Raw genomic sequence first — 25447 nt, 5'->3', positions numbered from 1 at the left:
TTTTAAGGTCGTCTCCTCTCTTGATTCCTGCCAATGCAGCAGAGGGGTTCAGCCTTTTGGGTCTGAAGTTTGACGAGTGGCCTTGCACTAGGCTTTTAATTTCCTTAAGCTTCTGTTTCCTCCTTTAAGTGGGAGAAACGGTGACACCTGTAGTCACCGGGTATTTGTGAGGAAGCGAGGGATCATCTGTATCCAGAGTATATCTTAGGGCTAGGGACCCACACAGCAAGCATGGAGAGAATGCCTGCTCCGTGGTCGGGGTTGTTTCCACTCGTGCGGGGAGGTCAGGCCCTGGGTTTGCCTCGCAGTCCCCTCCTTCCTCGACGGGGCACACCGCACGGACCTTTGCAGGCGTGGGTCTGGGGACCCCTCCCCCTCCTCTCCAGGGCGGGCAGGACGTGATTCACGGCTGCGCCGGCGGACAGCGCCCTTGGCATAACTGACCATGCCTGGCATAACTGACCACGCCCGGAACCATCCTCCTGAGAAGTTGTCTCTGGGGCTTAGGGATCTTGCCAGCGGGGACAGGGGTAGGGCCCAGGGCTTGGACCCTGCAGCAACTGAGACTGGCCCCTAAAGAGCTGGAGTCTTGAAGGATGCCCGTGCCTGGGTCTCTGCCAGGAGATGAGAGTCTTAAATTGCAGTGTTCATGTCATGGCTGTAGGCTCTTGGCTTTCAGTAGAGGACAGGGTCTCAGACGGAGGGGACACATCAGTGGTGTGCTTGTAAAATCTTGTCTTTGTAATTACCAACTTGTATAATTACCAACACTGTATAGCTCCCCTGTCTTCCCCGCCCCGGCCCCACCCAAGCTGGCCCTGTCTTGTTCACAGCTGCATCTTGGCTCCTGGTGCAGTGCCTGGCACATAGACTAGTATAAATGGCTTCAATAAATTAGCACCGTCAAGCACTTTTACATCCTTAGCAAACCTTTCAGCTACTTTTGGAACTGGAAAGGGTTCTAAACCCATTCAACAGGTGAGGAAGCTGAGGCTAAGGAAGATAAGAAGGGTGCCCCAGCGCCCAGAGGCAAGATGCAGGTTGGAGTCTGAGTGCTGTGAGGCTGCAACCCAAACCTCTCTTCTGACTCGGAAGCCCGCCTGCCAGGTGCCGATCTCCGAGCGGCCCTCTCAGCTTCTCCGTCTCCCTGCCTTGAAGCCAGCAGTTCTCACCTGGGAGCACAGGATGGAGGATGTTGACACGTGAGACGCCCTCCCCCGGGAGTGCAGGACCCAGCGAGGCTCCTGGCAGGCAGGCGGTAACTCCACCCTCTCCCACTCAGGAAAGCAGATCAGAATGCAGGGGATGGGGGCAGGGGCGAGGCAGGAGATGGTTCTGGGAGAGGCCCACTTGCACTCCCATAGGTATCCTCAGATGTGCCTCCTGTCCAGATTCAGCTCTTGCCACTTTTTGCCACTCCACCCCAGCCAGGTTATCAGAGATCTCTGTTCCGTCAATGACCTTAGGAGGTCTTCTCTAACCCTAGACCTCATGCTCCTTCCTTGGCAGGCTCCCTCTGATCCCTTTAGTCATGCAGCTGAGATGGCACCTCTTCCAGGAAGCCTTCCTTGATCACCCAAATTCATGGGATTCAACTGTGATTCACACAGCAGACCTCACTCCCTTTACCTCCCTTGTCACATGCTGCTATCTTTGTCCTGGCGTGTTGGCTTAATCCACTCCCCATCTTTCCCACTCCCCAGCTCTAAGCTGAATATAAACAGGGACCTTGAGTTTCGAGTTCGTCAGTATCTCCCCATCCCCAAACACAGGGTCTGGCACATAGTAGGGCAATAAATCTTTTGAATAAATTGGTAAAGGAGCAACTCCAAATTCAGCCAGCGCATACGTTGGCACCTCCCACCATCTCGGTCGTCAGAGGGTAGCAGACTGTTTCACAACGGGGTGTGTCTCACCATCGTCTCACGATGCCCCTGGGGAGGATGGGTGTTCCGAACAAGTCCATCTCTTGTGAGACAGGGATTCTAGGAAAAAGAGGGGTGTCTTAGGCTGGGCTCCCTCAGGGGCACAGCCTGAGGCGAGGGTGCCAGGACAAGTGATGTTCTTGGGTGGTGGGACACTTGAGGGTTTGCTGACCATCAGTATACTTCTGGGGACAGCTGGGTTTGTAAAATGTGCTGGGAACCTTGAGGAGACTCCTTAACATGCCTTTAAACTGTCCCAGCAGCAGTAGAAATCTGCCCACCCATGCCAGGAGGATTTGGGTGGGGGTTCCGACAGTGTCTACTACAGTGGGCAGGCTCTTCCCCCCGGTGGCTGGCATGCTCAGCGTGGTGAGCTCTGTCGGGGATCTGCCGGCTCCAGCAGACAGACAAGGATGGGGGCTCCGGTGAACCAGAATGTGAGCCCAGAGGCTGTGATTAGGAAGAAGTTGGCTACTTGTCTTTGTTTCTGCCGGAAACCTGGGGCCGTTTGCAAAATAGTTGCCACTTTGGACATAAAAGGATCTCCAAGCCCAGAGAGGTCATTTCCTTGGGTTCACCTTCTGAGGAGGAATTTTATGATAAGCAGATTTCCTGCATACCGAGCGCCTGCTGTATACATTTCCTAAGCCTCTTTGGTTCCTTGTGTGGTTTGAGATGCTGGACAAAGCCCGTCCCTCCCCCAGCTCCCCACATTTATCCTGCCCTTGGTTTAACTGCACAGGCTCCTCCCCATCCCTCATTCTCTCTCTTAGTTCAGTCACTCAGTCGTGTCCGACTCTTTGCCATCCCATGGACTGCAGCACGCCAGGCTTCCCTGTCCATCACCAACTCCCGGAGCTTACTCAAACTCATGTCCGTTAAGTTGGTGATTAATAATATTGTTGATAAGGACTGTAACTGATGCATATGGCAGCCACAGGCGGTGCCCTAACCATTTTGCACGTGTGATCTCTTTTAATCCTCACAAAAGCACGTGAAATACCTACTCATGATTCCATTTTATACTTGAGAAAGCCAAGGCTCAGAGAGGTGGAGTGACTTGCCCGAGGTCACACAGCTGGTGAGGTCAAGATGGGATTGGACACCAGCTGGTTGACTCTGGAGGTCCTCTTTCTGCATGGTCTTACAGAGGGACACAGACAGGGCACAGAGGACCGGGACTTCTGGTTGCCAGTCCTGCATATTGTCTCCCAAGCACATCATCCTCTGAGCTCTTAATAACTGCTGATTACATTGGGCAAAATTAGGGTCTGGAAGAACTGAGAGCAGGTAGTTTTTAATCTGAATTTAGGAGATCGTAGTGTTTTCTGTCACCAGATGGGGGGTAGCTTGCCTTCAGGGGAGGGGTCTGAAATTACTCTTCAGGGAACAGACCCCTGTCTGCCGAGGTGATTCTTCTCAGAGCTGGTGGCTGAGTGGGATGGCTCAGGGCAGGGCCCTCGCTGCCCTCAGAGGGACTTTGCAGAGCTTTGTTGCTGGTGACCGAAAGCAAGAAGGTTCGGATGGGTCCTTCTCCATATCTTTTAGAGATGAAAGGATTTGGGAGCATAGGGTAGACCCTCTCCCAACACACGCACACACACACACCCACTCTGTAGATGCTGCCTCTCATTATAGCTGCACTCCTGGCCCATCCTGAGTCTGTCCTCGTCGTTCACTTTAGACTTGCCTGTGAGAGGCAGTAGGTCTGCCTGGAGTCCAGGTGGGTAGAGAGCCTGGAGTCTGTCTGGAAACAGGCCTACTGCGGAAGGGAGTGACCAGATAGGGGAGACAGTGCCCTCAGGAAGCACCATCAGGCGAGTGTGGAGGTGAGACAGGGAAGTTAAGGAGCTAACATGGGCTGTGTCACCCCGACAGCACCTCGGAGGTTACCCCAGAGAAGCAGGGAGCTGGGGCATTGATACACCAGTTGCCATCCGTCTAAGGTGGGAGGCTGCCCGTGGGGCACTTCTAGCCTGTGCTCCAGTGGCCAGAAAACAAGCCAGAGCATCACGGTCATCTTCAGTAGGCAGCCTTCTGCATCTCAGAGCTGAGGGTATAGGGCAGGGCACTCTAGGAATCAGCCGCACCCTTCTGGAGAAAGGTTTGGGGTCTTTGACATGCATCTTATATTCAGAAATTTATTCTGTTTCACTTCATGCTTTCACGAATCTAGCATTAAAAACATAATAATTGCAATTCCATTTTTTTTTCTTGTCCTCATTCTTTTTATTTATTTATGTTTGGCCACACCACAGGGCATGCGGGACCTTAGTTCCCCGACTGGGGATAGAACCCGTGCCCCCTGCAATGGAAGTGCAGAGTCTTAACCTCTGGACCACCAGGAATTCCCACATATCTAGCATTTTTAAAACGCTTCTTTTTTCCTTGTCACAAGCACATTCATTTGATCAGAAGTCAATGCAGCAAAGGAACCCAGGTGGTGGTCTTCGTGGTCTTTGGTGTCTCTGAGCCTCAGTTTCTATAAAATGGGAGTAAAATACTACAAAATGAGTCTTTGCCTGTGAAGTGTTTCTCCTGGAAACCGGCTACACGTTCAATAAATGGTTTTTATTAGTAGGATATAAAATTTAGATACTATAGCTAAGCAAAAAAAAAAAAAAGGAATAAAATCCCCTGTGGTCTAGTTTCCCTCCACTTAGAGTCAGCCCCTCTGAACATTTCTTCGTTTGTTTATTTATTGGCTGCACTGGGGCTTTGTTGCTGCATGCGGGCTTTCTCGAGTTGTGGGGCTACTTTCGGGTGCGGTGTGCAGGCCTCTCGTGGCGGTGGCTTCTCTTGTCGTGGAGCACAGGCTTCTGTGGGCACGCGGGCTTCAGTAGTCGCGGCCAGAGGGCTCGAGCGCAGGTTCGGTAGTGGTGGTGCATGGGCTTAGTTGCTCCGTGGCGTGTGGGATCTCCCCAGACCACGTGGTATTTCTTATATATTCTTCTAACACTGTCTCTCAGTATCCACATGTTCATACTTGTATGCCCATCCATGTGCATCTATATAAAACGAGAATCTTCATGGTCCATATCATACCTAAATGTTTTAAAATTTAACTGTTACATATTCATTTGGCCAGGTTAATATACATTCACAAGGCTCAAAATGCAAAGTTACCAAAGTGAGAAATCTCCCTCTCTGGCCCTCAGTTCACCCCTTTCCCCGGCCACCACCCCAGGGAATGAATTTAAAGCTTATCTTTAATTGTATTTTTGCCCCCCCCACCCCCCCACCCCGAAACTCTTTGTACCTGCCTCCACCTGAAAGGGTAAAAGATTGAATGTGCTCACGATAACTCGTGTATCACGCAGAGAGGCACCTATATCCTTGTAAGTGGCAAAGGTTACCTTGGAAAGTGAACCGTGCTGGCCTCCTGTGTCGATGGTATCATTCTGGCCCTGTAGACAGCGGCTTTCTTAGTACCGCCTGATAAAGACGATGGATGTGGGAGTCACAAGGCCCCTGGCTGACCCCTTGAACACGCGGCACCCTTCACTTTAAACCACAAGCGCTACATAATGAGCGGCTGCATCCTCCGTTAACCAGAACCTTTCATTAACCGAGGCCTCTCCTCTGCCTCCCTCGCCTCTCACCCTGCGTTTAAGGCAGAGAGCGAAAGAGGTCAAAATAAACTATTCTCAGCAATGCTAAAGGTCATGACTCCTTACCGTGGGTGAATAATTCGTGGTTCAGTTAAACAAGGTTGGGCCTGGGGTCAGGGCAGTCAGCCTGGTGGCCCATTCCTTCAGCATGCCGAGGGGGGCTGAAGGTGAAGTTAGACCATCCAGGGACTGAATGCCAGCTTGTCCCTTCCTGCCCCTGTGACTCCCTCTCTCTGAGCCTCAGTTTACACATCTGTATATTGGGTATGTACAACCCAGTCCGATAGAATTTCCTGTTCTGTTCAGTAAGGTACCCAGCCTCCTGTGCTGGTTGAGTCCTTAAAATGGGACTGGTGTGACTGAGGCACTGAATTAAAAATTGCATTTAATTTAAATCAGTTGACATTTAAAGTTTAGTACTTATGTGGGAAAGTGCAGTGCAGGACCTACCTTGTAGGATTTGAAACTCAGGCAATCACTTTGCTTTTTGTTCTTGTTTGTTTGTTTGTTTTTAATATTTGTTTGGCCGCATCAGGTCTTAGTTGAGGCATGTGGGATCTTTGGTTGCAGCTTGTGAACTCTTGGTTGCAGCATGTGGGATCTAGCTCCCTGACCAGGGATCGAACCCTGGCCCCCTGCAGTGGGTGCACAGAGTCTTAGCCACTGGACCACCAGGGAAGCCCCTCACTTTGCTTTTTGAAACCTCAGTTTACCTATCTGTAGAATGGGGATAAAAATAGCATCAGCTCCAGAAGGTCACTGGAGAGATTAACAGCACCCAGCACTGCCGGGGTGGGAGGGGTCCAGGGTGAGGGCAGGGAATGGCATCATTTAAGCCAACAGCTGTTGGCTGCTGTGAGGATGAACTAGGTGGGATTGGGAGTGAGGCTGTCAGAGTTCGAATCCCGACTGCATCTCTTAGGCAAACTGCTAAACTTTCCTTGAGGCCTCCACTGTCCTCATCCATCTAATGGGCCTAATCACGCAGCCCAGCTCAGAAGATGGATTAAGTGGGGGAATTCATTTAGTGTGTTGTCTGGCGCAAAGTCAGTGCTCCATTCGTGTTAGTGATCTGACAATGATAATTATTAACACAGAGCTTTCCCAGGGCCCAGCTTCATAGGTCAGGACAAAGCAACTGAAGAAACTCAGGACGGTTCATGGGGTTCTCTCACTGGCGGCTGGGCCAGGGGTATTTCTTCAGCTCCACGGAGGCCTCAGTTCCTGTGCCAGGAGCAGGGCCTGACTGTCGTGCCCCAAGGCTGGCAGAGCCGGGCCCTGACAGGTCCACAGGGGTGCTGGGAAGTTGGTCCCAGACGAGGAGGAGGAGGAGTCAGCTGCCTGAAGGGCATGGGAGGAGCGGTTATCATCCTGGGAAAGTCAGGAGAGGGCGTGTCAGCTGGCACCACAGGTTCATGGCCATGGGCAGTGCCCTGATGGTTATGGCTGGGGAGGGGTGGGACGGGGTGGGTGCAACAGCCAGGGATGGACCTGGGGCTGTTTACATCCCTGGGTTCAGTCTTGACGATTCTTTCAGGATTTTCATGTGCCTGGCTTCTCTTTGGGATCTACGTTCCTTGGCGCTGCCCTCTGATTTTAATCAAGGCTTGTGTAAATGACAGGCTCATATTGGACCTTAGGCCAGCGTTGCAAACAGTACCCACTTAGTCAGTCACACTTCCTTCCCCTGTCCCCAGCTGGGCACTGGGGTACGGTTTGAGAGTCAGGGTGGAGTGCCCTGAATCACTGTCTCCCTCAAATTCCTTCATCAGAGAGCTATCCCTTTAAGTCTAGGTTAAAACAAACAAAAAAATCCACCAACCTACCAGTCCCTCCAACAGGCTTCATGTTCTGTTTGTTTATTTGCTCATTATTTACCATGCATTTGCAGAAACCTGCTATGTATGTGCCAAGTATACTGATGGTGTTTTACACGCACCATCTCCTTTAATCCTCAGAATCCTTTGAGGTAAGTATCACTGAACTTAATTCACCCGTGAAGAAACCGAGCTTTCAGGGGTGAAGTGGCTTGTCAAAAGCACAACTGCATTCACTATGTTTACTTAGAAGACATTTGTCTACTTAGCCAATTTGTACCAAATTCTCTGTGTCCGTTAGGAACGCTTTTGCCTTCGTGTAACAGAAACTTTAACGAACAATGGCTTAAACAGTACATCATTACTTTTCACATAACAGTAACAACAACAAAAATCCAGAGGAGAATAGTTCAGTTAGTGCAGTGGCTCAGCTATGTCATTAAGGTCTTTTTCATGTCACTTAAAGTATCACTTGTGAGCCCGTGGTCCCAAAATGGTTGCCTTGGCTCCAGGCATCACATCTTTGTTCCAGGCAGGAAGATGGAGAGGAAGCACCAGAAGCTGCATTTGCCTGTTGTTGAATCCAATGCCATGTTCTTTCCACTTTCCCAGTGAATTCTAGCCTCAGGGGCCTTTTGCCATTTCCACATAACCCCTGTACCATCATTTTCTGTTCAAACTTTTCACTTTTCTGAAAGTTAACATTTTAAAAGAAATGTTATGAAAATCTGTATTATAAATAGCAAACCAGTGTCCTGTCTTAAATTGATAAATAGTTTAAAATAAAACAATTGTTTTAAATTGAAAACAACAGTAAAATTAAATATAGTGAAAATATAATTATATTTTAAAGTCCACTGCTGCAGCTGATGGTCTAAGCTTGGGGCTTTTTTGTCTTTCTTAAACTGGGGCGTATACTGTCTTTCAGTATACTAACAGGATAGCAGGTAGAATAGGTGTTAAAGTCATGGTGGCACCATGCAGAGACAGCCTCAGGACTTCATGGGAAGGCACCCTTGAGAATCAGAAAGGAAACAGTTTTCACAGGATGTCATTCACAAAAGCTTCGTGCTATACCTGGATATCAAGGCATCGTGTGTGTGTGTGTGTGTGTGTGTGTGTGTGTGTGTGTAAGCACGTGCATGCTTGCTCACGCGCTCAGGCACGTCCAGCTCTTTGCCACCCCATGGACTATAGCCCGCCAGGCTCCTGTGCATGGGCATTGGCAGGCAGATTCTTTACCACCGAGCCTCCTGGTGGTAATATTTATTATATTATTTATTTATATTATATTATATATAATAAATAATTTATATTATATTATTTTATTTTATTTATATTTATATTTAATATATATGTATTTATAATAATTTATATATATATAATATATAATATATATTATTATATAATTGTAATAGAAATTATATTATAATTAATATATATAATAATACCTCCTGGTAGTAATATTTATTATATTATTTATTTATATTATATATATATCATATATAATATATTATATTATATTTATATTAAATTTATATTTATAATAATTTATATTTATATTTATATAAATATAAATATAAATATTAATTTATATTTATATTTATATAAATATTTATATTTGTATAAATATAAATATAAACATATATTTAATATATATTATAATTATTTATATTATATTATATATAATATAATATGTAATAATATACATTATATTATATTATTTTATTTTATTATATTATCCTATTTATTTACCTCCTGGAAAGCCCTTCAGAGCACCCTAAGTGTTACCAAAGATCACCATGTGTCCCTCATGGACTGCCTTCCACCTCTGGGGAGCCCCATGCTCGCCTATTCTGCCTTGCGTCTGCCAGGCATCAGGTGGGTTCTGGAAAGGGGAACCCAGAGCCAGAGGGGTCTGTGTCCTGTGCCAGCTGGGGAGGGATCCTTAAATTTTGCCAGGGGAGACCCTCAGGCTTTGTCTCTGATGCAAGGCTTGATGATCAGGCAGATTGCCAAAGAAGGTCGGAAGACACTTCGGCTTAGGAAATCAGCATCGGCTTCCTGGAAGAGGTGTCCCTCCATCTGCCCTGAAATCACGGGTGGGATTTGGGCAAATGGAAATTTTGCTGTGGGGTAAAGGGTTCTCCACGGAGAATAAATAAGTGAAAAAGATACTCAGGTCATGGGAGCTCTTTGGGAATCTGGAAGTGTAGGCAGGGCCTATAATATAGATCAAATTGGTTAGTTTTGGCCTGTGTGTGGGTGGGTGGGTGCAGATGGTCTAGAATACCTTCCCCAAGGCAATGGACAGTGGGAGCCATTTATTTTGGAGCTGGGGGTGGGGGGCGGTGGGGGCTGGTGCGCGAGATGATCAGACCTTCCCAGGGTTTGAGTCTGAACTTAAGGCAGCTCTTGGGCCAAAATAGGCTAATTCCTCCAGGAATCTATCTGTGCTCGGAGAGAATTACGTATTTATTTTTCTGAAGGGCAATATGCACCTCTTCAGATCAGATCAGATAAAGAGAGCGCGCTTGATACTCACATTCTTGCACTGTGCATGTGTAGAGTTGAGCTCCGAGGTTCAATTGCCTCCGCTGTGAACGTCATTTCCGGGGTGGGGCTTCCTTCTCCCCACCTCTCCTAAGTGCGTTCAGGCCTCCCAGAGCTTTCCTGCCGGGCCTAGACTCATCTCTCCCTGTGACCCACCGGTTCTAATTGCGCTCGCAAATTTTACAGTCAAGTGTGTGATGGTCCGGCCGTAAATGAGAACCAGTAAAGATCCCAGTGATGGCACAGCCAGCCCCCCCAGGGCCCTGGTTTATTGCTCATTAGACATCTTTATTGGGTCTGCCCCAGGGCAGAGGTTAAGAACCCTGGCCTCCTAAGCTTTGAAGTGAGTCATCATGGAATGTTTTTTCCTTTGGTGTAAAGGTCCATTCTGCATATATCCAAAGCTCGGGGGAAAAAAAACAGCGGTGTACACCCTTGGAACCAGCCAGCCCACTTCTGGGCAACATTTATCTTGGGAAAGTTCATTGCATGTGAGTGTTCATTGCAGTGTTGGTTTTAACAGCCAGCGATTAGAAACAGCCTAGGGATACAATAGTGGGGGATGGTTTCCATGTAGTGATGAGATAGCCATGTAATGGAATACTACAAAGCATGAAAAACAGCTGTAGAAGTTATGCAGCTATTTGATGTGAAAGATGTTTATGATGTAATTTTGAAATTAAATGAAACAAGGCAAGCTCCTGAACAAATAGCACGGCATGCCCTGATTCCATTTTAGTTTTGAGAGTAAGTCCCCACTTTTATCGGAAATGGCCAGATTGATGGACATCAGATTGCTAATAATGGCTGTTGGCTCTGGGTGGTGGGATTTAGGATTATTAAAAACATTTTGCTCATCCATATTTTTGAGTTTTTTTGTAATTGTCACGTAGAGAGCCTGTAAAGATTTAATGAAGGCATGGGTGTCTGCCAGAAGTGTGAGAGCTTTAGGTAATTTAAAGAGGGGGATGTCATATCCTTGGGGGAGTGCAATCGGTCTCTCGGGACTGAGTTCTCCACAGTCTAGAGCAGCGACCACAAACTCTGTAAAGGGCCAGAGAGTAAATATTTAAGGCCTTGTGGACCGTATGGCCTCTGTGGCAGCCACTCAGGTTTCTCCTAATACCTTGGAAGAAGCCATCGATTACATGTAAATGAGAGGATGTGTCTGTATTCTAATAAAACTTTATTTACAAGAACAATCAGTGGGCCCGGATGTGGCCTGCAGACTGTAGTTTGCCCATCCTGGATCCAGAGAAAAACAAAGCAAAAAAAGCTGCTTGATTAATGGTTTGGGGTGAGTGCATAGCCAGTCCCAAAATAGCACAAATAGTAGGAAGGAACAGGCCAATGAAAGTTGAAAAGACGGATGTTTACATAGAGGCGTAAAGGTCACTTGTAACATTCTTTCTCCAAATCAGCAGTTGCACCTGGAGAAGGGGTGCTGGGGTGAAGCAGCTTAGATTATGCTCTGGAGTGTATAAGACGCCAATTAGCTCACACCAAAGGCTCTGAAAAGTCCTGCTTGGAAGGACATGAGTTTACACACATCAGCATTTCCCAAGCACTTTCTATAAACCACAGGATCCTCTGTGTGGGTGTGAATGTGTGCCACCCACATCTGGTGATCTGGGGCCAGTTGGGGGATAACCCTTACCTCAACCTGTTCCTGTGGATTGGAGTCTCAGATGCCCCAGCTCTTAACTCATTACAACTTGAAATTGACACAGAAGCCAAGGCCTTACTGATGAAGACAGTTCTTAACAAAAATCACACACATTCCAGTAAGACACTTAGCTCTCTACTTCTGTCAACACGGAATAAGAATTTTATTGAGTCCCCCAGCAGTCCTTTATTCAGCACCACTTCAGAAGGAATCGTGGGGGACCAAGGGGTGGAACAGGCAGCTCAGAATCCAGAGAGCTGGGCTGCAGTGTTGGGGGTAGAGGTGGGGCTGAGGTGATGAACCATGGACAGAGAAAAGTTGCATAATGCAGACCTGATAAGTCCTGGGGTTGAGCCAAGTGAGAATCGCAGAATCTGGCGGGGACTTGTCCAAGCCCTCATTGCGAGTTGGTGGAGGAACTGAGGCCAAAACTAGAGTGAGAGACATGTTGGATGATTCCATTTCTTTGAAATATCCAGAAATGGCAACTCTGTGGAGACAGAGAACAGAGCAGTGCTTGCCAGAGAATGGGGGCAGCGGGAGTGGGGGCGGTGACGAGGAAGGGGGATGATGCTTAGCTTTTGGGTGTGGGGTTTCCTTCGCAGTGATGAAAGCGTTTTGGAACTAGCCAGTGGCAGTGGTTGCACAATGCCATGGATTTACTAAATGTCACTGCTCGCACACTTTGAAATGATGAATTTTATGTTATTATGTGGTTTCTACCATGGTATTCTTTAAAAAGTAGGATGACAGAATAATCCACTGTCCCAACATGGGCACTTTTGCGAATGATAATAGCTGCCCTTATGGGTGTTAAGTGTCCTTTACACTGTAACATCATAAAAAGCACCTGTTCTGGTTAAGCCCAGTGGACTTTGGAAGAAACCCTCCAGGCAGGCAGCCTGGATCAGGGTTACTCCCACCTCCCACGGCAGATCCGTTTGGTACGCCAGCTTCAGTTTCCTCACCAGTAACATGGGCTTCTGTTAGGGCCGCCCCCCTTTTTTTTTGGCCGCGCTGCAGGCAGGAACCTGCACTCCGTGCGGTGGAAGCGAGGTGCCTTAACTGCTGGACCACCGGAGAAGTCCCAGGACCTGCTTCTTTGTGTTGTTACGGAGATGCATGAGGTCATCTTCCTAAAGCACTTGGCACAGTTCCTGGCATCCAGTATGGTGCTTAATAAATAATATTTGTGTTTATCCTTGGCTTTTGAAAGCTCTGAAAGTGGGCAGGAAGGGAGCCTTGGTGCCTCTCCATCTTGAATCGATGGGGAGAACACAGCTCTGAGGGGGACTTCCGGTATTGAAGCCTAAAAAGAAATCTGCACAAACAACATGAATGGAAATAAGGAATCTCAAAATGAAAGGCAATTTATAAATATAGCAATTCCTCTCCAGGTCCCTGACACATTTTTATTTTTCATCTGTCCCTTTTCTCTTCCAGACCTTGACTATTTGTTCAAACAATCTTTACCATTGTCACAGCCTTGAATACAAAAAAATACCCCATCCGAGGACTTCCTGGTGGTCCAGTGGCTAAGACTCTACATTCCCGTTGCAGGGGGCCCGGATTTGATCCCTGGTCAGGGAACTAGATCCCACATGCTGCAGCTAAGAGTTCATATGCCGCAACCAAGACCTGGCGCGGCCAAAATAAGTAAATATTTTAAAAATGTTCCATCTGTCACCCTCTCTTCAATGGCATTCTCATAAGCTCTTCCCACTTTCCTACGCAGACTCCACCACCCCACCCCTCCAACTTTCACTTTCAGAAGATGCAGAATAGCCCCTTACATGTGGCCGAGAGGCGTTCACCTTTTGGGGAGAATGTGGATTATTTCTGAGTTTTTGCCATGACTTCCATGGCAACCATCTTTTCTGATCACAAACTCAGGCCATGTAGTATGAAAGGATTTTTGTGCCATTTGTGGGTAGGCTGGAAACCGGTGATCTCGTCTACCCGCTGACTTTGCAACTCTTTATAGAGATTTCAAATGACTTTTGAGTCCTACTGCTGCTGCTGCTAAGTCGCTTCAGTCGTGTCCGACTCTGTGCGACCCCATAGACGGCAGCCTACCAGGCTCCCCTGTCCCTGAGATTCTCCAGGCAAGAACACTGGAGTGGGTTGCCATTTCCTTCTCCAATGCATGAAAGTGAAAAGTGAAGTCGCTCAGTCGTGCCCGACTCTTAGCAACCCCATGGACTGCAGCCTACCAGGCTCCTCCGCCCATGGGGTTTTCCAGGCAAGAGTACTGGAGTGGGGTGCCGTTGCCTTCTCCTTTGAGTCCTGAGTGTTTTCAAATAAGGTCTATCACCCTAAATCTGGGATGTGTTCTTATTGCATATTGCAGCGGGATGGATAACACAGCAGAGGGCATTTTTGTGTATGTGATTTTGTCTTTCTTTAGATTCCTTCCGGAGAGTGCTTCCCCTATGGCTCAGTGGTACAGAATCCGCCCACAATGCAGGAGCCACAGAAGACACAGGTTCGATCTCTGGGTTGGAAAGATCCCCTGGGGGAGGAAATGGCAAATCACTCCAGTTTCTCTCCTGGGAAATCCCCTGGACAGAGAAGCCTGGTGGGCTACAGCTCCCGGGGTCTCAGCGTTGGGTACTACTGAGTGACTAAGCACGAGCGTGAGAGTCCTTTCACAGTACACATTTTTAGACTCGGGACGACCAAGTTAAAAATAAATGAATGTTTTTGGGGTGAGGTATATGTGGGGAAAACACTTGATTCATAGTCAGAAGATTTCAGCCGTAACATTCCCCCTCACTAGCTTGAGATCTGACTCATTTTCCACATCTGTAGAATGATGGTAATCCAGGGGAGAAGGCAGAAGGTGCAGAGTCACTGAGTCCTTGGCTCTTGATGGGATCTCCAAAAATAATAGCGGGAAGTGAATATTGCCACACGGCTTCTGTCACTTGCATTGTCCCCAGGAGCAGGTGAGCACGTCAGCTTCTCACACCCACACCTGCCCTGGATACTATTATTTCCTTCTCTCAGGCATGCTCTCCCTGGAGGTATTTTTTGCACACTGACCGCATGTCTGGTATGGTGCCAGACTCTGGGGATACAGCTGTGAACTGGACTCAGGACCCTCCTGGCCAGGAGCTCCCATTCTGGAGGCGGTTGCCACATGCAGGATCAGCGCTGGGCTAGGGAGGAGCTAGGAGAGTTGGATAGCAGAGCAGGGAGGCGGTACCTGAACCCACCCTGGGACATCAGGGAAGGCTTCCTGGAGGAGGTGGCTGGTGCTGAGGTTAGCCAGGCAGGAAATGGCAGTGTAGAAGCCTGAAGGCAAGGAAAAGCATAGTGGGTCTCGTGACCCACCTAGGGTTCATGTGCTGAAGAATGTGAGTGAGTGTGAGGGACAGACAGACAAAGGAGGAGCCGTCCGTCATGAGCCTGAAGCTGGGGAGGGTCCAGACCCTGCCGTGGGCCCCAGGGGAGTCTGATCTTCCTTCAGAGGGCAGTGGGGAGACCCACCCATGTGGGCCTTGAGCAGGGGAGTGGCATGATGAACCTGTGTACTAGAGAATCCCTCTGGTTGCTGCCAGAAGAACAGATTGGAGGAGGCGCCAGCAGAGAAAGTCGCTTACCTGACTGTCCATGTGTCTTGCTTGTCTATGTCATTTATGGTCTGTCCCCACCTTCATCATTCAGCTCCATGGGAACAGGGCTTTCTATATGTTTTGTTCTCTGCTGTATCCACAGAGCCTGACACATGGTGTGTGCGCATGCTAAGTCGCTTCAGCCACATACGACTCTTGCGACGCTATGGACTGTAAACTGCCAGGCTCTTCTGTCCATGGGATTCTCTAGGCAAGAATAATGGAGTGGGTTGCCGTTTCCTTCTCCAGGGGATGGGATTAAACTCGTGTCTTTTACATATCTCATGCATTGGCAGGCGAGCTCTTTATACCGGCTGAGTAGGTGCTCAGTACTTGTGTATTGGAATGAATGAATGAACTAGGGCCGCAGCCACGGGAGGGAGAGGAGGGTATGCACGCACTCCATTGACATTACACGTTGGTCCCTCTCCTACTGGGGTCTGTGAGTGGACCAAGTACCCGCGTTTATCACAGTCCTGCTCTCCTGGGGGCAACCCTTGCACGGGGTGCCACGCCGGATGGATTTGCAGATTTGGGAGGCCAGGTCACATTCCGGAAGATGCTGGGAGATGTCAGGACTGGCTCCCGGCCCTCAGCAGATGGTGGCATTCCCAGGAAAACGGCACCCAGAGCTGGCTGAGTGAATGACTGTGAGCTCTCGGATCAGATTTAGGGGTGTAATTATGAGAGATCAACAACAGCTGTTAGAATGAATCAACGCCTCCGAATCTGAGAGTGAAGCTGCCGAACAGTCCGGTTCTGAATGGAGGGGCTTCTCCTGCTCTGCCCCTTCAAGCTTCTGTCGGATCCCCTTGGAGCCTATGCGCTCCACGGCCGCGCCCCCAGCGTCCGATGCAGAGCCCGACTTAGAGAAGGAAGGTCAGAAGGGTGGAGGGATGAATGCTCTTGACCTGGGGCACCTGTCTCATTTCAGCCGCTGTTGGTGTTGGTGACTCAGCTCCCAGGAACATGGTTTTTCCCTGCGTAAAATTGCAGGAAATGGGAATCTCAAACCTTGCAGATCAATTCAGAGAGATCGAGCCTGTGGACTTGGCAGGTTCAGGGACGGCAGAGGTCCACCCGCCGCCCACAGATCCAACGTGTCCTGGTCCACCCTGGCCTCCTGACCTCCCAGAGCTGCCCGTCTATCCCTCTCCGAGCCAACCTCCACGTTGATTCGTAGAGAAAACCAGACACAGCTCATACCTCGTGTCCCTGCTTTCTCCAGGCTCTTGTTTACCTGACTCTGGCAACCGTGCTAATATATTTGAAAAGAGCGAGCCAGGCCACCCCAGGAAAAAAAAAATAGCATCTGTCTTCTGTGTGAGTGGGCTTCTGAAATGTTTTGGAAGAGACTAACATCTCTTAAATTAAGCATAACATATGTGATGCATTTAAAGCAAGATTTTAAAGCATGCATTTCAGTCAGTCTCCTTGTATTTTACAACAGGTTAAAGGAAAACCTGAGACTCATGGGTTTCTAGGTTTGGGAAAGACATCAAAATATTATTTAGCCATCCACTACGGTGGTTTAAAAGCTCTTTCCCCACCCCACCCCTACTGTGTTCAGTGATTGATTGATTCATTCATTGATTCGTTCCCGCAACCATATTTATAGATCAGGCATCTGCCTGGCATTTTAAATGGAAACTTGAGAGGGAGCCCAAGATAGAAAGGAAATTACGGATAACAGAGACACCCTTCTGGTTAAGAAGGAAGTGGACTAAGAATCTTTTATCTTGTTTTCCCCTGTTCCCTCCCCTGCAGTCTGGCCCCTGAAATGGGGTTCAGGGATCCCAAAGTTTCAGGCGACATTTATGAGCCATGGACCCTGCTTCAGCAACGATGCTCTCGGTGGTCCTTCCCAGGAAAAGCCGTACAGAGAAGCATCCGTTCATGCCACCTTCGGGCAGATGAGCGCCTGTGACAGTGTGGGGTTAATGCCATCACAGCAGGTGTCTGACAGTGGCCAGTCCCCGTCAGTGGGACCTGTCGGTGGGGGTGGGCCAGGCTGCCCAGCGGAGCTCTTCACAGCTCTTTGGTTCTGTCACTCAGTAGCATTTGACGCACGGCCACACCAGAGCTTGCCAGAGGAACTTGCTTACCTTATGTTCTAGACTGCTCAGTGCCACGAAACTCAGGACTCCTGCCCTTACTCAGAATCTTAGCAGCACCTGGGCAGCAGGGCCAGGAAGATAGCTCTTCATTTATTTATTCACTCAATAATGATGCGTTCAGTGCTCTTATCTGCCAGGCCACTGTGCTAGCTGCTGGGGTGTCCTCTGGGGACCTCCGTTGATATGAAGCGAGGGATCCTGCATTATGAAATATAACTGTGTATTTATGAGTCCTGCTGTGTGTCTGTGGGTCTCTGGACATGTAAGAGTACTGGGTTGGAGGCGGGCAGTGGTGTCTGAACTGTGACCTTGGCTGGGCCAGTGTCTGTGTGTAGCAACAGGAGCGTCTCAGAGAGCAGACACAGCATGTGCAAAGGCCCCAAGGAGGCGTGTGAGGACCTCCAAGTGCTGCTGAGCAGGACAGCCAGGGGCACCAGCTCCCGAGTTGGCCAGCTCCCGAGTGCTCATGAGTTACCTCCTCTAGGCCAGGGGAGTCTCCTGGGACCAGCACTCCCAACTCTAGGCAATCAATCTTCCTTTTTCTGTGTTCCCATGTCCCCCTTTATTTGCATGCGTGCTCAGTCACTCAGTGTCTCAGTCGTGTCTGACTCTTTGTGACCCCACGGACCATAGCCCACCAGGCTCCACTGTCCCTGGGATTCTCCAGGCAACAATACTGGAGTGGGTTGCCATTTCCTCCTCCAGGGGATCTTCCCCATCCAGGGATCGATCCCATGTATCTTTCAGCTGCTGCATTGGCTGGTGGATTCTTTACCATTGAGCCTCTTAGGAAGCCCCCTTTATTTATTTTAATTTTTTGGTTTATTTATTTTTGGCCACACCTTGCAGCACGCGGGATCTTAGTTCCCTGTCCAGGGATCAAACCTGTGTTCCCTTCTTTGGGAGCGTAGGATCTTAACCGCTGGGCCACCAGGGAAGCACTCCCCCCATGTCCCTCTTTATAAGCCATGTTTATTGCCCAGCATAGTTGCTTGTGTGTGTGTGTGTGTTTCTCACACAAGACTCAATTCCCTGAACAAAGGAGATATGTCTTATTCATCCTTCTGCACACAGTAGGTGCTCAATAAAACATATTTCAGAGGAACAGGGGCGGTTTTTATTGAGCGCCGACTGCGGACTCTGCACCCTTAATGCCTACATGTATCCACAAGGCGACAATACTGAAAAGCTGACAGGAGCGCTGAGTTTTACAAGCTGGCAGAGATGCCAGCGGGATGCGATTGGAGCTCAAAAGCTTTCGTGCTGTCTGTGCCCATATTTTTGCCAGAACCCCAGAACTGAGCCTGTCGCCCTGTGTCTCCCCAGAACTGCCTGAAACTCAGCCTGCCAGGACCAGCCTACCCCTGTTGCCCCCCACCCCCCACCCCACCCCTTGCCGGCTTCTGCCAGGCGAGTGTGCAGACAGTCCCGTTCATCCGCGATGAGACAAGATACTGCTCGCTTTCTCCAGCAGTCACACGTCTGCAGCCAGGACCTTCCAGCTCGGGTAAGTGGGGCTCTTGTGGGTTCTGCCAGGGAATCTTCTCTCTGTCCCCTGAATATCCTGTTCTTGTCCCATGTCTCACATCTGTGTCCCGGAGGTCACGGGAGCTGGCTCTAATGACGAGCAGTCCTGGTTTGGGGCAGGACTCTGTGTGCCTGTGCACTCCGCCCCGGGTCACTGCCGACGGATTCCTCCCAGGTTGCTCTCGATTTTCTGGTTCTCTGTTTCCATCCCTCTCTTCTGCCTCTGACCCCATCTAGACGGTGTTCTCTGCATTGGGAAGAAGGAATCAGTTTAGCACCATCGAGCGTGTAGGGAAGAGAAAAGATAAAAATCTGTCCGCCTTTCTTTCCTGCAGGCTGCTGTGTGAGTCAGAGCCGGGGGCAGCAGTGTGGGGCCCCCCGAAGGGAAGCAGGAGGCTTGCGTTGAACTAAAACACCTTCTACTTTTAGCCCATCTAGACGAGGGGGCAGGATGGGGGCAGTTTTGTAGGGAAACAGCACTGGCATGAAGGTGGGGTTTTTAGGGTAGGGGACGCATCGAGAACAGCAAATCGTCTGGCAGTTTTTACAACCAGAAAGGAACAGGACGTTACTGTTAAAAGGGGAGAGTTGAACGGATCCAGGACTTGAGATCCAGTTTCAGCTGTGTGATGGTTGGCAAGTCGGACCACCTCTCTGGGCCCCATCCTTACAAAGGGAGATAAGGACAAGCCCTGCCTCTCAGGGTCTTTGGAGGATGGACCAGAGAGGTCTCCTGTCCTGAGAGAGCAGAGCTCATGGCTGGAGGAGCAAGGGGCTCGTGCCTGAGCCGTTGCAAAACAGGGGCTGATGATCACACCCCCATCTCGTAGGGTTGTAGGGAGGAGGATGTGATTCGTGAGACAGAGGGAGCCCTTGGCTTCCCTGAGGCCTGACTTGTGGCAACTCTCGTCCTTAGCTGATGATACTCTTCTTACTGAGACTCTGAAGGCAGTCAGCTTAAAATAGGTGTTCAGCTAAAAAGAACCCAAAGGCAAAAAAAAAAAAATAATAACAGCAGGTAGAATGGAAAATGAAGATGGCTTTTTTCTTTTTTGTAAGACTTCTGGAAAGACTGGGACGGGGAAAGATAAGGGACGGTCTGGGGAGCTGGAGTTCTGAGGCCTTTTGCCAACTCTGTGACCTTGGGAACACCGGCTTTGGGTGTCTGTATGAGCTGGCGCTGGTCACCTGCCCTCTCTGTGCTTGGTCCTGAAGAGGGTGAGGATCAGCCTGACGTGCGCAGGCTCTGAAATGGGAAAATACTGCGAGGGGCAGGGACAAGAATGTCACCAGGGCTTACCCTGGGAGCCTGCGGTGTGCGTCTGGAGTCTGACCCAGGTTCGAAGCCCAACTTTGCCTCTTTTGTTCTCTGAGTGACTTCAGGTCAGTTACTCGGCCTCTCTCCACTGGTTTCCATATCTGTACAGCTGAGAGCATCGTTCGTTACCCTGAAAGCTGGCCTTGAGATTAAACAAGTTGGGAAAGTCCAAGTGAACACTGGCATGGTTCGGGCAGCCTTTGAGCTGGAATGAACTTCAGAGTCAGGCCTTTTAGTCCACTGACCTTGCCCAGAGCTGAGAGGTGCAGGCCACTGGCCCAGGCTTGCCCGGTGGTCAGTGGAGAGCTCTAGTCCAGACCCGGGGCTCCGGTCTCTTGATCTTCATCCATCTCCATCTCCCCCTCAAATCTCTCTGTTTCAACCCAGACACTGACTGAATCTTAAATTTACTTTAAAAATTTTTTTTAGTGGTTGCCTCTCCGTTTCTGACGTGCTTCTTCCCCATGGAGCCACAACCGTAACCATGGCGACGCGGGTGGAGGTCGGCTCCATAAGTTCCCTGACGGGGGTGCCAGGCCTGGGCGAGCTCTCCAAGGAGGAGGCCCTGACGCGGACCTACTTCCGCCAGGCTGGCGATGCCCCGGGGCCCCCCTCAGCACTGCTCTTGGAAGGAAAAAGCCCCCTCAGGAGCCCAGTCCGCCTGCTTCCTCTGCCAAGACTCGCCCCCAAACCCTTCTCCAAGGAGAAGGCCGCGGACGTGACACCCCTGTGGCCCAGCCTGGCCAGGCCGTCTCCCGCCGGGGGGCTCTCCCAGGACGTGGCCTCAGGGCGTCTGAACGAGAAGATGCCGGGCCTGGCGGGGCAGGAGGCGGGGAGTGGGGACCGCCCGAGAAACGTGTCTCTGTTCCCTAAGGCCGCCATATCACAGCCCATGCCAAACCCCGTGATCTTCGAAAGCACCAAAGCCAGCCCCGCTCTGGGGAAGGGGGCTTGCGAGGCCAATGCAGGCATGTCTCAGGGACCCGCTTCCGCCCCCCGTCCTGAGGTGGCCGCCAAGCCTGCCCCGCCAGCCCGAAAGCCCGTGGGGAGCCTCCCCCGGCCAGCCTCCCTGCCTCAGGACTCCAGGACGGTGGCTACCCCAGAGGATACCGGCCCAAAGGAGCCTCTGTCAAAGGCCAGCAGCGTGGAGGACGCGGGAGGCACCGCCCTGGAGCCACCCAGGCCTCGCCCGAAGAGAAGGCCTGTGTCGGCCATCTTCACCGAGTCCATTCAGACTCCGAAGCCAGGCCCCGGTGGGGTGGCCGCGGTGGGGAAGCTGCCCCCAACCCCTCCCGAGAAGACGTGGGTGAGGAGGCCCAGGCCTCTGTCTGTGGACCTCACGGCCCGGTTCGAGAGCAGAGAGGCCTTGGCGAGGAAGGTGGCAGATGAGGCCACAGCAGGGCCCACCGCCCAGCAGCGGGGACCCGAGAGGCCGGACCCAGAACCCAGGGTGGACAGGGAGTGTCTGGTCAAAGCAGAGGCACCTCCACACGACCCGGATTCCGATTTCCTGCAGGTGGCCCAGAAGATCCAGGAACGGAAAGAGAGGCTGCTGTTGAAGCAGGGGGAGATGGGCAGCCTCAGAACCGCAGGGGGCCCGGCCAGGGTCACCCCCACCAGTGCCCAGGGTCTCGGGGAGGAGAAAGCCAAGCTGGACAAGGAGCCAGAGAAGGCAGCCAAGGACCCCCAGTCCCCTCTGCCCAGGCCTGGAAAAGGCCAAGACATGGCTGAGGTCAGGAGCAGAGAGGCTGCTGGAGAGACCCGGGTCGGGGGAGAGCAAACCCCCCGGGGCGGCGTGAAGAATCGCATTGGCCTGTTTGGGGAGGAGGGCGCCTCGGCCTTGGCAGCGGGGTTTGAGTCCCCACCAGCCACCCCTGAGTCCCCAGCCATCCCGCCGGAGCCAGAGAAAGCGGGCGTGAGTGTCCAGGAGCGGATCAAAGGCTGGGCCACCGAGAGCTCGGAAGCAAAGCCGGAGCTCAGGAGGAGGGTGGTCCAGACACGGCCACTGTCAGCGGACCTGACCAAACTGTAAGTGGGAATACCCCACGGGTTTCCCCCAGGCTCCAAGAGCCCCAGCCCCTCACCAGAGATCCCCCTCCACGAGGTGGAAGGAGACTGCAGGGCACCAGGCTCTGTACTGGGCACACTTGGTACCCCAGCCCTGAGAGAAAGTGGCAGTAGCCCCCATTTCTCAGATCAGGAGGCTGAAGTGTGGAGGATGGCACCGCTTCACTGTGCGTGCCAGCGGCAGGGCCAGTGACTTGAGCGGGTCGCTTTCCCCACCTTGAGCCTCGGTTTCTTCATCTCGTAAAGGGAAATGATGTTAAGGCCTGCATTAAAGGATTAAGGCCAAGACTCAAATACCGCTGGAGATCGCTCAGCCCAAGAGAGCCCTCGACACACTGTATTTATTAATAGTCCCAAATGATAGGATGAATCCTGTTGGTTAATGATAATTTTCTAAGCAGGGCCTGGCCCCTGACATCTCTTCCTCCTTTGTTTTTCCGCAAGTGGCTTCTCGGCTAAGATAGGGAGATGCCACCAGGGTGTGTCGCCAGCTCATTAGTGGCACGCACGCCACCAACTTAGTTTGTCAGCAATTGAGCTTCCAGGGGGCGGGAGCTCTGGGCAGACTGCCCTCCCGGCCCTGGGAACCAGGGCGACCAGCTCGGCCAGAGCTGCGACCACTGGCTGTCAGCATTTAGAATGACCTGGAAAAAAAAAAAATATCGATGCCTGACCCCCACCCCCAGAGACTCTGATTCAGCAGATCTGGAGAGGGCTTCTCATCTTGGTTTTTCAGAGTCTCCAAAGTAATTTTCATGTGCAGCCAGGCTCGAGGACCCCTGAATTCGGGCAACAGAGAAAGAGGGGAGCTCCCTGGCCACTCAGTGGTTAGGACTCAGCGCTTTTGCCAGGTTCAGTCCCTAGTCAGGAAGCTAAAATCCCGCCAACTACACGGTGTGACAAAATAATAAAACCAGGGAACAGAGGAAGGGGCACCACGTCAGGGCCTCACGCACCTCCCCTCCCTGAGTCTCCCGCCCCCCAGTCCCTCAGGTTATTCCCATCTGACAGGTAGGGAAACCGAGGCTCTGGGTTTAGAAACAACTCCTGCACAGCCTCACGAGTCCCTGGAGCCAGCCCTTGGACTGCTGCCCGTGGGTCAAGTTCAAGACGTTTGATTTGTCTCACCTCCCTCTTCTCTGCAGGCCCCCAACCCTGAACTAATCTTTCAGCCTCTGCTCCAGAGAACTCGGCAGAGATGGGGAAAAGTCTAGCTCCAACTCCCCTTTCTCTCGTTTCCCCTTTACAGCTGGGAAACAGGCCCAGAGAGTGATCAAGACTGGGCCAAGGTCACCCAGAAGCAAAGGCAAGCCTGTTCCCTGACACATTCCCTGACCGCCCACTGCCCCCGAGTCCCGCGGTCGGTCTGCAGTGGGGCTGCTGGCTGTTGTGGGGTTGCAGCCATTAATTATCACTCCTGGGGCATCTTCGCTCCTCTCTCTACACCCTCATGTAGCTATTAGGGCCTTGGGTAGCCTCTTATCTGACCTACAAAAGATGATAGGGAGGCGTTAATTATCCCCGTTTTATAGATGAAGAGACAGAGGCTCAGGTGAGGTCACGAGCCTGAGCCAAGCTCCCTCAGTGGGGAGGCAGGAAGGAGAGCTGGCACGAACACCCAGGCCCCTTCCCCCGAGCCCAGGGCTGCCGCCACCCCAGTGATGCTGTGCTTAAGGTAGGCTCTCTCCCTCCTGGGCCCGAGAGGTTTGGCGACTGGAAAGGACACGACCCATCTTGGAGGAAATGGGGCAGGGTTGCTCTGATGACCTCAGTGCTCTTCACCCCTGGGTTCCTGAACTGGTTACGGGGTGTGGGCTGGAGGGAGTCCCAGCTTCTGGCCGTGCACAAGTAACTTGGGTCTCTTGCGACAGGTTTTCCAGTGCAGCTTCAAGCAACGAAGTCAGATACGAAAAGTGTTTGGAGCTGAGCGGTGAGCTTCCCAGAGAACCAAGAGAAAAGGTAAGAAGCCGCTTGGCACGTCCTTTTTTTCTCCCAGTGGGTAGTGATACTTACTGGAAAAGGGGCTTTTACAATCTCGAAGATCCAGGAAAGACTCAGAAACCTCTCATGGACTATAAGACATTTTTTTTTTTCCTTTCATGTTGGGACTTTTAAAGTCCCTTCCGGTATGATAGACTGTGATACTCTGCTCTGTGTGTGTGTGTGTGTGTGTGTGTGTGTGTTAGTCACTCAGTCGTGTCCAACTCTTTGTGACGCCACGGACTGCAGCCTTACCAGGCTCCTCTGCCCATGGGATTCTCCAGGCAAGAGTACTGGAGTGGGTTGCCATTTCCTTCTCCAGGGGATCTTCCTGACCCAGGGATCGAACTTGAGTCTGCTGCATTGAAGGCAGGTTCTTTACCATCTGAGCCATGAGGGATGCCCCATGATTTGCTGTTCCTTGGTGTTGCATACTGTTTGCAAACATAATTGTCAGGCATAAATTTTTGTCTGTGCAAACAGGAGGATATGGCTTTCCTGTGTAAGAATGTCTGCTTTTTTGAGAAATTAATGAAGATTTTGAAATGTTGGGACTTCCCTGGTGGTCCAATGGCTAAGACTCCCAGCTCCCAATGCAGAGGGCCCAAGTCCCTGGTCAGGGAACTAGATCCCACATGCTGCAACTAAGACCTGGTGCAGCCAAATGAAATTTTTTTAAATGCTAATATAGGATTTCGCTGGAGAAGGCAATGGCAACCGACTCCAGTATTCTTGCCTGGAGAATCCCATGGACGGAGGAGCCTGGTAGGCTACAGTCCATGGGGTCGCTAAGACTCGGACACGACTGAGCGACTTCACTTTCACGCATTGGAGAAGGAAATAGCAACACACTCCAGTATTCTTGCCTGGAGAATCCCAGGGACAGAGGAGCCTATTGGGCTGCTGTCTATGGGGTTGCACAGAGTCGGACACGACTGACGTGACTTAGCAGCAGCAGCAGTAGCAGAGGCTTTCACTGGTGGCTCAGTGGTAAAGAATCGACCTGCCGATGCAGGAGACATTCAATCCGTGATCCAGGGAAATCCCACATGCCTTGGAGCAACTGAGACCATGCACTGTGAGTATTGAGTCTGTGCTCTAAAGCTCATACTCCGAGACAAGAGAAGCCACCACAGTGAGAAGCCCGTGTGCCACAGAGAGCAGCCCCCGCTCGCCAAAACTAGAGAAAAGCCTGCATAGCAAGGAAGACCCAGCACAGCCAAAAATAAATAAATAAAAATCAAAAAAC

At 50.8% G+C, this 25447-nt stretch overlaps 1 protein-coding gene across 2 annotated transcripts in view; it reads left to right on the top strand.

The window, feature by feature from the left end:
- Positions 1-25447, top strand: part of KIAA1671 (KIAA1671 ortholog) — a 185265-nt gene that overhangs the window by 31169 nt on the left and 128649 nt on the right. For both annotated transcript variants that reach the window (XM_070385948.1, XM_070385947.1), the window contains 3 exons: positions 18633-18813; positions 20581-22179; positions 24090-24177. In XM_070385948.1, the coding sequence (XP_070242049.1) occupies positions 20636-22179; positions 24090-24177 (1632 nt within the window). In that variant the 5' untranslated portion in view covers positions 18633-18813; positions 20581-20635. The remainder of the gene's footprint in view (positions 1-18632; positions 18814-20580; positions 22180-24089; positions 24178-25447) is intronic.

Source organism: Bos mutus, chromosome 17 (assembly GCF_027580195.1).
Source record: "Bos mutus isolate GX-2022 chromosome 17, NWIPB_WYAK_1.1, whole genome shotgun sequence".
Classification (NCBI taxonomy): domain Eukaryota; kingdom Metazoa; phylum Chordata; class Mammalia; order Artiodactyla; family Bovidae; genus Bos; species Bos mutus.
This window is presented reverse-complemented; position numbering and strand designations above follow the sequence as displayed.